Source organism: Diorhabda carinulata, chromosome 4 (genome assembly GCF_026250575.1).
Source record: "Diorhabda carinulata isolate Delta chromosome 4, icDioCari1.1, whole genome shotgun sequence".
Taxonomy (NCBI): Eukaryota; Metazoa; Arthropoda; class Insecta; order Coleoptera; family Chrysomelidae; genus Diorhabda; species Diorhabda carinulata.
In genome coordinates this window covers 13,716,577-13,730,753 of record NC_079463.1, presented here as the reverse complement: position 1 = coordinate 13,730,753, position 14,177 = coordinate 13,716,577, and the positions used below count along the sequence as shown (strand labels likewise).

The following is a 14,177-nucleotide window of genomic DNA, read 5'->3' as shown; positions in this document are numbered from 1 at the left end:
TTTTTGAACTTTTATCAACATATATTCATTTCGCTCCTTTTGAAGAAATTAAAGTTGTGAAGTGTGTAAGTTTACTACAAAACAACAAATTTAAACCGAGATCTGAATATCTCTTCCTCCCAAATTTTGATTAAAAATAAGTTAAAAGTAGGGGAATAAAATATAAAGCAAGTCAAAAGCATATTGTCATAAGTATCAGAGACATGGACGCACAGAAATGAGATTTCTAATAAAAATAGAGATAAATCAAAATACGAAAAAATAAGGAATACACTATAAGAGAAAATTTTAATTTAAATCAATTAAATATAAAAAAGGAGAGGTACTATAAAGTTTGGTCATGTTATGAAAAGGGGTGAAGAACGATTAATACGGAATATATATGAAGCATGAACTTAAAACGGAAAGGAACAGCAAGGAGTAGCAGGACAGAAGAAATTAACACTAATGGCAGGAGAAAATCGAGGAATAAGATGAAAGGAAATAGAACAAAAGACACTGGATAGAAAAGAATGGAAAGGGCTTTAGGAGAGGGAGCCCACGTGAAGACTCAACTCCAACATGTTGTACATCTGAAAATGTAAAAATGCTTCAGGATTACGCAAAAAAAGTTTTACCTACCAAGACTCAATTAAGAAAGGTCAAATTTATTACGTTAATCCGGGTTATAGATCTGAATAAAGACTAGATTAGATAGAAACATTAGATTCCCGATTCATGCGAAAATATTTTCTAATCATAATTCAATTGGGGAACAAGGAATAACGTAACAAGAAGCAGAGATAATGCTTATGTCTCCTAAAGAAATTAAAGAAATCAAAGAAAATATAAATGTAAAACAGCCCCTTGATCTGATCTCATAGCAGCAGAAGTTCTATTTTTTAGTAACGCTTAGGATGATTTTCAATTTTCTAGATTATGATGTTGACAAATATCATAGTTTGATAATAGAACATTTTTTATAACATAAATTTCAAACTAGAGGAAAACAAACTATTAGTGTAACCTGAAAGTTTCGTATTAAATAGGAGACTTAAGTTGGTTGTGAATAATTGTATTTTCCATTAAACTGAAACATCCGCAAGATATAAACTATCTAGAAAATATCGAAAAATTCGTGTCCTTCCTGTGGATATATTTTAGATAACCATTCATTTTATTTCCATATATATTTGTTAGAACACAATTTTTATATGTAGATACGAGGGATAATAATAAATTGATTTTTTTATGAATTTTTGTACCATTGATTCAGTCAAAACTTGACATTTATTGATACGAAATAATGTATAAAATATGATGAACACCCTCTACAACTGTCAAATTAGAAGCACATCACGATTTTTAATATGTCGCTTCGAGGAATAATCAATCAGTGACTATGAATTTTTCACAATTGATTCAAAGAAAAGGTGACTGTCAAACGTGAAAATTTTAAAGTTGATACGAAAAATTGCAAGAAATACGAAAAAACCATCTGCAATTGTCAAGTTAGAAACACATTAATATTTTGTAGTTACAAGGGATAAACAATAAGAGATTTTATAAATTTTTACCACCGTTTCAGTAAAGACGTAACTAATTTGACATTTATAACTAACTGTCTTTGGCAAAGTATGGCAATTGATATGAAATATTGCATACAATAAGATAAACACCCTTTGCAATTATCAAGTCAGTCACGATTTTTCATTTGTAGCTAGGAGAGATAATTAATGTGACTTTATGGATAATCAATAAATGACTATAAATTTTTCATTACAGATTCATTGAAGAGACAACTGTCTTCTGTCAAAATTTAACAACTGACACCATCTGCAATTACCAAATTAAAAACACCAAGACGAGTAATTCAGTAGAGCCAGAGAGAACGACCGACAGAGGAAGTAGTATTCCTTCATGGCCCCACAAGACCCTTTGGAAAAGTTTAGGTGGACTTTCATACCCCATCACCCGTATATACTATCACCTCTTCCCCAAGCTAAAATAGTAATTAGGTGGCAAACACTTCAAGAGCGATGATGAAGTCCGAGTAGGGATCACACGCTTTCTCGACAGATTAGCGAAGTAGTAATACAAAAGCTTCAAAAGTGTGAAGAATAAAATTGAGACTTTCTTATAAACTAAACAACAATGTAAGCTTTTCAGTGATATATAAATTAATTACAATACATGTTTTTTTCTGTAAAAAAATACGGAAGTCTTACTTTTGGTACAAAACTCACAAGCTGGACCAAAACAGAATTACAAAGCTAACCTCAAAAACTGAAAATTCGTTTAATAAACATGGATGGTAGAGTAGGTATTGAAGCGGATGAATAGACCATTTCATCAATTTGTCTCTTACACTATTTTACTAAGTACTAACCATTTTATAAAGACTATTTGAATATGAAAAGTCATCGGTTTTGTTAAATATTAAAGGAAACACTAAAAATAAATGTTTTGGGGAGTTGCGAAAACTTCACTGATCCCATGATTTTAATCCTGATGATAATAACATCAATTTTTTTTATAATAGAGAAATGCTGTGGAAATTATAGGAGAGACATTTTTCAAATAATTTAATTTTACAGAACTTTATTAAAAAAAACACAAATGTGGATGCTTAGATCTACTTGAAAATATCGAGATGATGATTATATCAACTTATGGATTAAACACATGTCACCTGATGTTTTAGAACGCCATTTTTAAATTAACCAGTACTACTACATATCACAGTAGACAATCGTTTTGAACTTAAATAATATACTCAGTCGTATTCGTGGCTGCTTTCTTTTTGACCCAATAAAACGTCTTTTTCTTCTTCGGTTACTTCCGTTAAGGTATGTTGGTGTAAAGCTGTTTTTGTAGTTCTGGAATTTATATTAGAAAGTCCTTCGGTGACTCCTGTTGTGGTGAGTCTTAAAAATAAAACATAAAATTAATAGAATTAAACGATAACCATTAATAACACTACTGAACACACATTTACTACTATTATGCTTACCCTAGCCCCATTCACAAGGAGAAGAAAGACAAATATAAATGCACCTATCCTTAATGGAACTAAATTAACACTTTCCAATGAAATAAAATATCTATGAGTCATCCATACTTGGAACAATCACCAAGACAAGGTAATCTCAGAAGCCACTGTAGCTATATGGACATACATGGAGACGAAAGCCTAAGATGGTGTAGTAAACAATCATCAAACCCATGATCACATACGTACCACTTGTTTGGGGTTCCTCTTCACCTTATAGTGAAGAAATAGGTATTTAGAGACACCCACTAAGAATTCTTTAATTGATAAAGGTAGAGAGCAGTTACAAACCAAAGCATGAGTCAATAAAAATCTTTCACAGGCTCAAAATGTATCTCTTTGGTACACAGACGGTTAGAAGCTAGCACAAGGAACTGGATTGTTGCTAAAGTTGCTAGCAATAAACATAAGTGCTTAGGAGTGTTTGAATAGAAACCTCTTGGAAAATAAGATTTACATTGTCTCCGATAGTCGAGCGACCTTAAAGGTACTGAAAGCTATCGAGTGCACATCCAAACTAATGTGGAAGTGCAAACAAATTCCAAAAGCAATAGCTAAAAGAAACAAAGTAACTAATGTGGGTACCAAGCTACCAGGATATATCAGTAAATGATGAATCAGACAACCCTCCCAAAAAAGGAAAACCGACTTCATAACTAGGACCTACTGTAGCCTCATGAGATGCCATATCAATAATGAACTGAACTGATGGTTAAAGAATCAGATGGAGTGTCACTGGAGATACACTCCAGGCCTAAGACAATCCAAAAGATTCATAACCATATCAACTAAGAACTTCTCGTTATGACCAGAAAGGACATCAAACTGCTGCTGAGTATACTGTCTACACTACTACTACACCAACATTAACAATTACACTGTCTGATGAGCGTTTCGATAACCAAGTTAACATTTTCAAAGACTGAAAGTAAATTGAAGGTGATAACTTTGTTATCAAAGCTCAATCAAACTGGAGGCGAGCAAGCCATGAGAATAGCACAATGAATGCCCTGCCCATTTCATTGAAAGGATAAAGATCTTGAAGAAATAGTACCAACACCTGAGGAATGGGACACAAAATTCCCATGAAAATAGCCTCTTTTGGTAGAAGTGTAAGCATTTTGGAAGCAGAACAATGAGATGTAGAGTATTGTACAAAATATCTTCTAGGGATAGGTGCAAAATTGCTGTAAAGCCAAAACGACTCTCCAAACAATTTACAATTAAGCGCCATAGACTTCATACAAGAAGGTCCAAGATCTGACAAGGGAGTTTTCACTGACAGTTCGCTGGAATGGAAAGTTTTTACACAATATTTCAAAATGTGAAAAAGTTGATAGGGTATCAGGAGAAGGAAGGTATTGAACAGTTCCAAGACAAGAGAAGAAATATGTACCATTAGCGATACCCTAAAATCAAGAGGAATCACAGTTAAAGTCATGTGTAGGTGTTTTGATACGATCTCAACAAATACCGGGGTTTAAAGTGTTGTCTTTTTACAACGAAAGCTTTGGCTCATTTGTCGTCACCATATCCTTGAAATCGTGTTAAGAGGCTCTGTTGTTAATAAGTCAATAGGAGTTTCATCCTTAAGTTTAAGATATTTAAAGGATTCTGGACCTTTCTCCATCACAAAAATATTACCAAGACAACATGTAATATTATTGAGTTTGCTAAAAACCAAAAAACAAAATATCACCCCCAGAGGAGACTACAAAGAAGGGTGCCAGAGAGAGGTGTACATTTTAGAGCACCAGATGGAATGCAAATTTCAGTCAAAGCTGTTTGAATAAGAAGGAATCCTGAACATTTCCTCATTAATCGTGAAAGTACTGGTTTCACACAGGATCTACATGTACTGCCACCAAAAATGGTTTGCAACTTTCACAATATTTGACAGAGTATGAAATGACCTGATCTAACTAGGGGTTCGACGTTGGACGCACCATGCTGAATACACAAAAAATTGACAGTCGATTGTTGAGAAGGCCCTGGTTCTTAAAGGACCTTAGCGCCGGTTAAAGTAGAATGAAATGAGAAAATGTAATATGAAGTTGTATCTATCAAAATAAATTTTAATAACATTGTCCCCAATAAAGGTGAGAAAAAATAGTTGATGCTTTAAAGAATGAAGATAGAGAAGAAGTAATGAAACAAGTCCTTAAGGATACTAAATGTCATCGGTGAATTGGAGCTGCAGGATTTTGTCTCAAGTAAAACCTAGAATTCTTATCGTATTTTCTGTAAACAAATGAACAAAAAATAAATTGAAGATGAAAATAGAAGAAATAGCAGGATCACTTTAAGTTGTTAATAACATTACAGAACGTGGAGTTTCACTGATGAAAGACTACAACTTCACAAAAAGACGAAGAACAAGTAAAAACATAAACAATTTCTACTACTACTGGTTAAACAATTTAGAAAAAAGTATCCAAACTCAAAAAAATCAACTTTGATGTATTGAAATGAACGCATACCATTGTACTACCTAATATTTTTGTCATATGTATATGAAAATTTAGGTGGTAGTAATGACTCTTTTTCACATAACAAATCATAAAGACTACCCCGAGGAAAAGAAATTTTCATGAAATATTAAGTACCACTTCAATGCTCATATTATTATAATTTGCCTTATCAACCCTTTTGGCTGGGAACAATTGGATAATCCCCCTTATAGACCCGATCTAACACTTTTATTCCTGCATTTGAAGAGGCATCTGTTGAGACAACATCAAACCGATGATGACCAAGTTAAAACAACCACTGAAATTTTTGTTTATGGTATAGAAAATGACAGTGTGTGTTAAAGAAAACCATTTTTTACCATATTTTAGGTATGGTATCTGGCAGTTTCACCTTTTTATATAGTAGGTCAGCTTCATCATCCGCTCCACAATAAGGCTCGCCAACATACAGCAAACTTCTTTTGGCCGGGAAATTTTTATTGATACTGGAATAGAAAATGACAAGGAGTTCCAAATAAAAACATTTTTCCCTATATTTTGGTGAATATTATATTCATCTGCTGCTGTCTTCTACTAATATAGTAGGTCATCTTCATTATCTGCTCCAAGATAATGCTCTTCATCATACAGCAAATCGAGCACATTATCCTTTCTTTTGGCTGGGAACAATTGGATCATCCCTTTTATAGAACTGATCTAACACTTTTGAAAAAGCATCTGTTGATGCACCACTAAACCGATGATTACCAAGTTAAAAGCACAAAAATGTAATGGTAATTTAACCCAACAACAATTATTTTTTATGATGGAATAGTATTTTGATATCGATGGAAATAATTTAGGGAAGTTAATAATTTTTGGAAAATATTTACTTGCTTTGGAGGTTAACTTACATTTCTATTTCGTCATCATCATCTTCAGTTAAAGCGAAATAAGGATTCTGCGAAGCTGGTCTGAATTTGTAAGCAGTTAATACGAAGAATACGTAAGTAGCCATCTCTTTGAACATTTCATGTAACCAACCGTATTGGAAGGGTACTGTCATTTTCAATAAATAAACGATTATTCTTGTTGTATAGATGTAACAAACCACCATGACATAGAAGTGACGGAATAGTTTCAATTTTCGAAGATTCATTGCGATTTTTCCATCGGTTTGTGAAGCTTCCTTGAAAATGAAAAAAAAAATACATCACAATATTTTTGAAAAATTATTTATTAAAAATATATACCACTAGTTTATACCCTTGTATAACCAAGCATAAGAAATTAGTGTAGTAAATGAAAAGAAAAGCATTTCAAACAAATATAGATAGAAATGTGTAATGAAAAAAAATTATCTCAAATCCACCTTATGAGGTTTGATCTGATAATATCGTGAATGTATTTTTATACCACCAATTAATGACAAATTTGAATTGCTCAAAATATGTCCCGAATTGAGGTTATGGGTTTGGTCTGAAAAAGCATCACCCAACATATACAGAAAGGATATGAGATTAAAATCACTGTTAAATTGGAATTACGAGGGCGGTATAAATAGAATTGTACTATTTGAAGAAAAAGAAAGTGTTTTACCACTCTCTATTATTTCTGATAGGTGTTTATGACTCTAGTTTTTTACAAGACAACACTTTAGTCACTATAACTTCACTATCACCGCCCATATTACTTGTATAGTTCGCCTCGTATCTTCCAATATTCAACTGACTGCTCTATTGCGAGCTTCTTCCATATATATATACTCTCACAATAGCTCTATAACATTATATAATCTGTTTAATTACAATTAACTGCTCCCAGAAACATCTAATTCAATAATAATTATATATGGAGCTACCATCTTTTATAGTTTCCATTACATTAAAGCGATCAGATGACGCGCGGCTGTGTACCTGTCATGTTATAGATTTCAACATTTTACGACCGGCGCGACCAGATGGCGTGCAGCTATACGCTATATTTACCTGATTTAGCAGCATGTGCCTCCTGGTTCTTACCGAAATTAAAAAAAAAATGATAAAAAGGGAGACATTTTGACACAATTTTTGTCATGGAGAATTCTACGACAAAACAGATTTCAAAAGGAGAATTTCTGAAAGTCTTCTCTACTGTGATTTCCTGCCTTATATATAGCCTCATAATAACTCATATAATAGTAGAGTCTGTCGAGTTACTGTTAACTTCTTCCAGGAACATCTGGGACATTAGTTGTGGGACATAAAGTATGATATACAGATTAAGTTTTATTAGATTTTAATAAAATCTAACGGATACAAGCTGTACGTATAATTTGGAAACTGTCAGATATTGGAATCTGCTGATATTAATATATTCTAGGATTGTTACTATTAGCACAGTAGCTAATTATCTATAATATTACCATAAGAACCATTTTTTGGAAGAAAAAATACAAAAGCACCATGGGCAATAAGAATTATATAAGACTTACAGGAATTGGAAAGAATGAAGTACACTTAATGTAACCATTTGAAAGAATTCTGTTTCTATCTACTGAATAATTATTACTTTCAGCTAGAAATTAAATGAAAAGCATTTGAATATTTAGTGTTAATTTACCTGCAAATGTCTAATGGACCACACAACTGGGAATAAAATACAACCACAGCACAATAAATCCACTAGAATCACAAAATTTTTCCATGCAACATATTCTCTAGCACTTTCTTCGCTTTCTTCTAATATAATGTCAGCAACGTTCGCCAGTACTTGAAGAGGTATTACAACCATAAACAGTTTTTTATCTCTAGGTGTAAGAACATGTTTAACAAAAGTCCAACCGGTACCAACAAGTACTATTACAACAAATAAAAGAGCACCTGAAAGTAAATAATTAGTGGTACATTTTTGTTATAAGATTAATATTGATATATAAAGAAAGATCCATTAGTTCTCGACGAAAGTGCGTTGACAATTTTCATGTCACAGGAGAATTATTTGATTTTTGAAAAAGCCCAATATACGATTAGACCAAATATATAGTTTTTCAGAGGGAATCTTCTGAAAAGAATGCCGTTGGTAGGGGTATCTAAGTTATATTGAAGCGCTGAGATACAAATTATTGAAAATAAATGAAAAAATGAATACTCAAAAATTTCTCTTGCAGCAGAATTTGATCATATTGGGTTCTAATTTCAGGATCGTCTCCTTTAAAAAAAAAAAAAAAAAAATAAGCATCCAAATTGCCAACCTACGTGGGCACATTTTCATCGAGAATTAACGGATATGCCAATACATTTTTTTGAATTGATATTATATATATATATATATATATATATATATATATATATATATATATATATTTCTTTAATTTCTTATTTCTTAGACCTTTTGATATATTAATGCATCTAAATGTTCTTCATTTTAGGTCTCTTCTGTTTCAAAATTCTGTTTTTTTCAATAGTTTTTAAAAGAAAGATAAATTTTGACGTTTCGACTTTCCTTTAAGTCTTTATCAAAATATAGTATTGACAATTTTGTAAATTCTAATAAATTTAACATATTTGAGATGTGGAAATCAAAGAAAAATTAATTTTTCTTATTGGAACAAAGTTGATTTTATCCTTATTTTGATATTCATGATGAAGGTGATTTATAGATCAATATAAGTGAGCAAATTGTCAGTGTCAATATCATATTTTGATAAAGACTTAAAGGAAAGTCGAAACGTCAAAATTTATCTTTCTTTTAAAAACTATCAAAAAAAATTAATTGTGAAACAGAAGAGACCTAAAATCAAGAACATTTAGATGCATCTATATATTATAATATATAATATATCAAAGTGATGTAATTCTTCAAGAGTTGTCAAGAATAAGTATTCTTCTACTATCACTGGTACTACGTGCAGTGGTAGCAGATAGTGTTGATATTTCTTCAATTTTTGCTCTTTCAAAAATTTTATATCCTGAATTTCCTATAATTTTTTCGTAGAAGCAAAAATAAAAGACATTGTAAGAAATTCAGGATATAAATTTGTCAATGAGGAAAAATGAAAGACATATCAGCATAAAATACCCAAATTTTACAATTCTCTAATAAATTCTATTGAAGCTAGCAAGGATTTGAAATTTGAGACTTTCACATAGATATTTGTTTCATTTTTGCTCGTTCAAAAGTTTTATGCTCCTAATTTCCTCTAATTTTGTTGTACGGCTATAAATGCAGTACTGAATAGCTTCAGTGGAAGTTTTCAAAAAATAATTAGAGGTCAATACATTTTCAGACATCCTGTCTCAGAAAAAAAATTGAAGAACATCCCCACCTCTACTTAATAGAGCTAAAAACATATTGTAAAAGAGGAAAACTCCAAAACCTAAATTTCTAGAACTGAGCTTCATCATCATCATTCTGCGTTATCTCGTCCACTACAGGATATGGGCCTCCTCCAAATGCTTCCGGTTTTCTCTGCTCTGTGCGGTTGCTACCCAATTTGTCCATATTCTTTTAATATCATCAATCCATCTTGTAGGGGGTCTTCCTGGATTTCATTTGTCTGTTCTCAGTCTCCAATCTAGAATTCTTTTTGTCCATCGGTTATCTTGTATCCTTGCAACATGTCCTGCCCACCGCCATTTTTGTCTCAGTATTTGGTCTATGATATCTTTAACTCCAGATCGTCTGTGCAATTCGTCATTCCTTATCCCATCCCTCATAGTGATGCTGAGCATAGACCTTTTCATTTTACGCTGTGTAATTTGCAATTTAAGTATTGATCTTCCAGTTAATGTCAGGGTCTCTGCGCCATAAGTCAGGACTGGGAGGACGCATTGGTTAAAGGCTTTTCTCTTAGGCCGATTGGCACATCTCCTTTGAACACATCTCGCAATTTACCAAACGAAGCCCATCCTAGTGTCGTTCTTCGAGACAGTTCTGTTGTTTGGTTGTCTCTAGTAATTTTTATCTCATGTCCCAGTTATATTTATAACTCTCCACCATTTGAATATCTTTGTTGTCCACATTTAGTGGTTGGCTAGGAACTAAATTTGTCATCAACTTGGTTTTATTGGAATTTATTTTTAGACCAACTTTCCTTGTTGCGATTTGCAAATCTTGTATAATGTTCTTGCCTCACCTAATTCATCAGTTATGAGGACAATGTCATCTGCAAACCTTAGGTGATGTACTAAACTTACCTTTTAGTAAATGTGCAATGTAGAAAAGAATTGCCCACGTAGCTAGATGCACACCAAGTCGTTCAATGTAATGATAATTAACTCCATGGAAAGCCAATGATACAGCTTTCAGAAATACCAATACAGCCATCATATAATGAATTTTGAAGACGGGATGTCTGGATTGTTTCAACAAAAATACCCAGAACATTCCAGAAAGCAGAAACAGAATGGACATCATGCAGTACAGCGCTGGTAAGGGCATATCTCCTGCTGATAAGTAGCTACTTGGATTTTGCTCAACTATTTTTATATTGAAGTCAACGCGAGATTCTATGTTATTGTAAACAGGACAATTATGGAATATTAATGTGTATAGACCTTCTTCTTCTAAACTTCTGACTGCCATTACAAACTAAAAAGTTAAAATAAAAAAAAAATTTCCAGTATAATTTCGTTGAATATACACTCACTGATGTATTATAATAAGTTCTTCCTTTATATTCTGTTGAGGTCAATTTAAATTTCAAGTCTTTACAATCAGAATTTTCATTTTCCTTATCATTTTCCTCCCGTTGTTTAAAAATATGTACATGATTTTGTTTTCCATTACAGGTAATTACAAGCCTACAAATTAAATCGAAAAAAGGTACAAAAACTCACAATAATTTTAATGAAAAATTATATAATATCCACTTACTCTTTTGTCTGAAAATTCAGGATTAAAAAAATTATTTCAACTGTTTGAGGTTTTTCTGAAATACGCTCTAAAAGACAGTGATCTTCATGACCATTAAGGTAAGGATTTACACCATCATTAATCGTTTTATCAAGACTAAAACCAAACTGTAATATTTGTTAATATAAAACTAATTAAACACTAGCAATATGAAATACTTACAGGACCTGATATATTTTCAGGATTAACTGTGAAATTTGACAACTCTACTTCTAAATATCCACCTTTATAAAATCCAAAATTGCTCAAAGGAATATATCTACGAGCATCATTCTAAAAAATACAAGTTGGCCACCTTAACATAATTTTATAGCTTTACTTTAATTTAAAAAATTAAAATTGTGTTGGAAATAAATAAAATAAACAGAATTATCATAATAGGGGCAACTAGTCAGCAAAATGAAAATAGTAGATGCTGGACTGGAGTTTTCCCAAAATTGTATAACATTTGTTATGCATAAAGGACTCAGAGGTAATTTAATTACCAAAGATCTGACAGGAAGGTAGAAATCTCTTAGGTGCAGATAAAGAAACACTTAAAGCTACTGGAAAGAGGAAACAACAAAAAGATATGGCTCTAAGTTATATGGATACAGACAGGCCAAAATCTTCATAGGTGAAACAAACTCCTTAGATTGGGCAACGGAAAAACTGTAGGTAAGTATAAGGAGGACAAACAATCTAGTATATGTACGTGTATAGATATCACACCAGTTAAATATCAGAACCCAAAAAGAAAGACCGAGTAAAATCAATTTCTGTTATAAATTCCAGAGACAAAAGGTTTGGAGAAATGACTGGAAGAAAAATAGTAAAAATTACTGAGACCGAAAAGCAAAAATTCAGTTTAGTTTGAACTACCCACCCACTACCTGGTTACGTTTATTGCCTCTAAATGCAGGCATAGGAACAATGAAGTCTCTTTCTGTTAAGAACTCCTAGATCAATAAGAATTTGGTATTAAAAGTTTTTTTGAGCTGAGATCTTCTAAAGAAGTTTCGATAAATTACGTATAAGGGAGACAAACAGTCTGGTAGATACATGTATAGATATAATACCTGTAGAGCTTCTGACCAGGACCTTCCAATCCTGTAGAACAGTGAAGGAAAGTTTGATACACATCCTGGGAAATTATCAAGATATCAATAACACAATCAGAAAAAATTAGGTGATTTCACTTGCTTTAGAGTCAGTGATGACTAGAGAATTCTTAAATTGTGGAGGAACTATACGGGCTAAAGCATGGACAAAAAAAAACGAATTACACGGGCAATTAGAGCTAAAAAGGCTTTCCCATTCTTATTAACATTTCCATAGATACTAATCCATTAGCCTCAGTGTACTGTTAAAAATCCTTTAAGAGCATCTGCCTGAATATTCTAGTTCCAATTTGACTGCTCAAGTTGTTGGGTAAATATAATTTCTCAATAAGATGCCTACCCTCATTATTGATGAGAATGATGTTATATTATGGGACAAATCAGATTTTTAAAAAAATTTCAAATATATAAAAAACAAAAGCAGGATTGGAGCTTTACTTTATGGTACCTCAAAAATATTTATTAGTTTAGAACCAAAGTACTGCAACATTTTTACTAGGTATCTAGTTAAGTACATTTAGAATTAGGACAATAAAAAGCTGTAGTATTCCAATATACATAACATAAGATGATCAATTCATTCAAAAATATTGGTTGGGGAATTATATTAAGGCTTTTAACATAAAATTTGTCCGCTCTCTAATGATTGGAATACACATAGGCATACACTTTTTTGTGAAAAGATGTGACTTTTAATATTTCCAGGGTTTGAGGCCTTTAGCCAGAATTCATTTCAATATTCAACTTAATTCTTATGACGATACATATTTGGAAAGTTGCATCGTTCTTTATTAAATAAATTATAAGTGGTATTTCTATAATAAGAGCGCGGTAAGACAACCATAAAAAATTGGACAATATCTGCACTGTGTCAAAATATTATTGAACTACTTTTCCTGATAACTGAATATATTCATAAGTATATTTCAAACCAAGTACAATAAGTTACATAAATCATTACATATAAAGTACCCTATACAAAACAATATTCCTATTTTACGAGTATAAGAGAATTGAAATTACGATGTGATTGAGTGGTATTGTATGTACTTACCGTAATTTCCAAATTGTGTTTTCTTGCTGAACATATACTTAGTATGCCAAATAATACGACTGCTATATAATTTACATGAATATTACTCATTTTATATGTTTTTTATTTATTCCTAAAATTTTTCATCATAACTATTGACAGATTTTGTGAAGGCTACACAGTGGGGCAGTGCTGCAATTATCAAGTCTTAAAGATGAAAGTCTTAATTCTCGAGTGGGATTTAAAACGTAGCTGCGTTAGTTGGTATCAAATTTTTTCGGGTCAAAAATATATTCATAAAATGTGAATTCATCATCCTCAGAAATAGTAAAATAATCAAGTATCTGGTACTTTTATTCTAAAATTACCTTGCATTTAATTATAAGATGACACTTATTAATACAATTATTCCACTGACTAGTTCTAAACCTTTGTCGGCCAGTTCAACACTATTACTCTCGAGTGTGTTCGATGGCTTATGGTGCTTTTATTTATCCAATACTGTGTATGCAATTATTCTTTATTTTATAGGGAAACAATAGTAACATTATAAAACTAATCCCTCAGTAAAGTACATTTGATTGAAATTCTCACTTTATCAATTGATTTCTTTATACGTTTGACGTAGGATAGGACACTCAAAAACCAGATTTATAATATGACAAATA

General features: G+C 31.9%; 1 protein-coding gene across 1 annotated transcript; it reads right to left on the bottom strand.

Annotated features, from left to right (window-relative positions):
* Positions 1–2,563: 2,563 nt before the first annotated feature.
* LOC130892252 (protein GPR107) lies at positions 2,564–14,149 on the bottom strand. The gene is made up of 8 exons (XM_057797531.1): positions 13,531–14,149; positions 11,539–11,649; positions 11,338–11,483; positions 11,111–11,264; positions 10,659–11,052; positions 8,083–8,342; positions 6,396–6,670; positions 2,564–2,906 (listed from the first exon to the last, which is right to left on the bottom strand). The coding sequence occupies exons 1-8, from the start codon at positions 13,618–13,620 to the stop codon at positions 2,756–2,758; spliced, it is 1,581 nt and encodes a 526-aa protein (XP_057653514.1). The 5' UTR covers positions 13,621–14,149; the 3' UTR covers positions 2,564–2,755.
* Between the last annotated feature and the right edge of the window lie 28 nt (positions 14,150–14,177).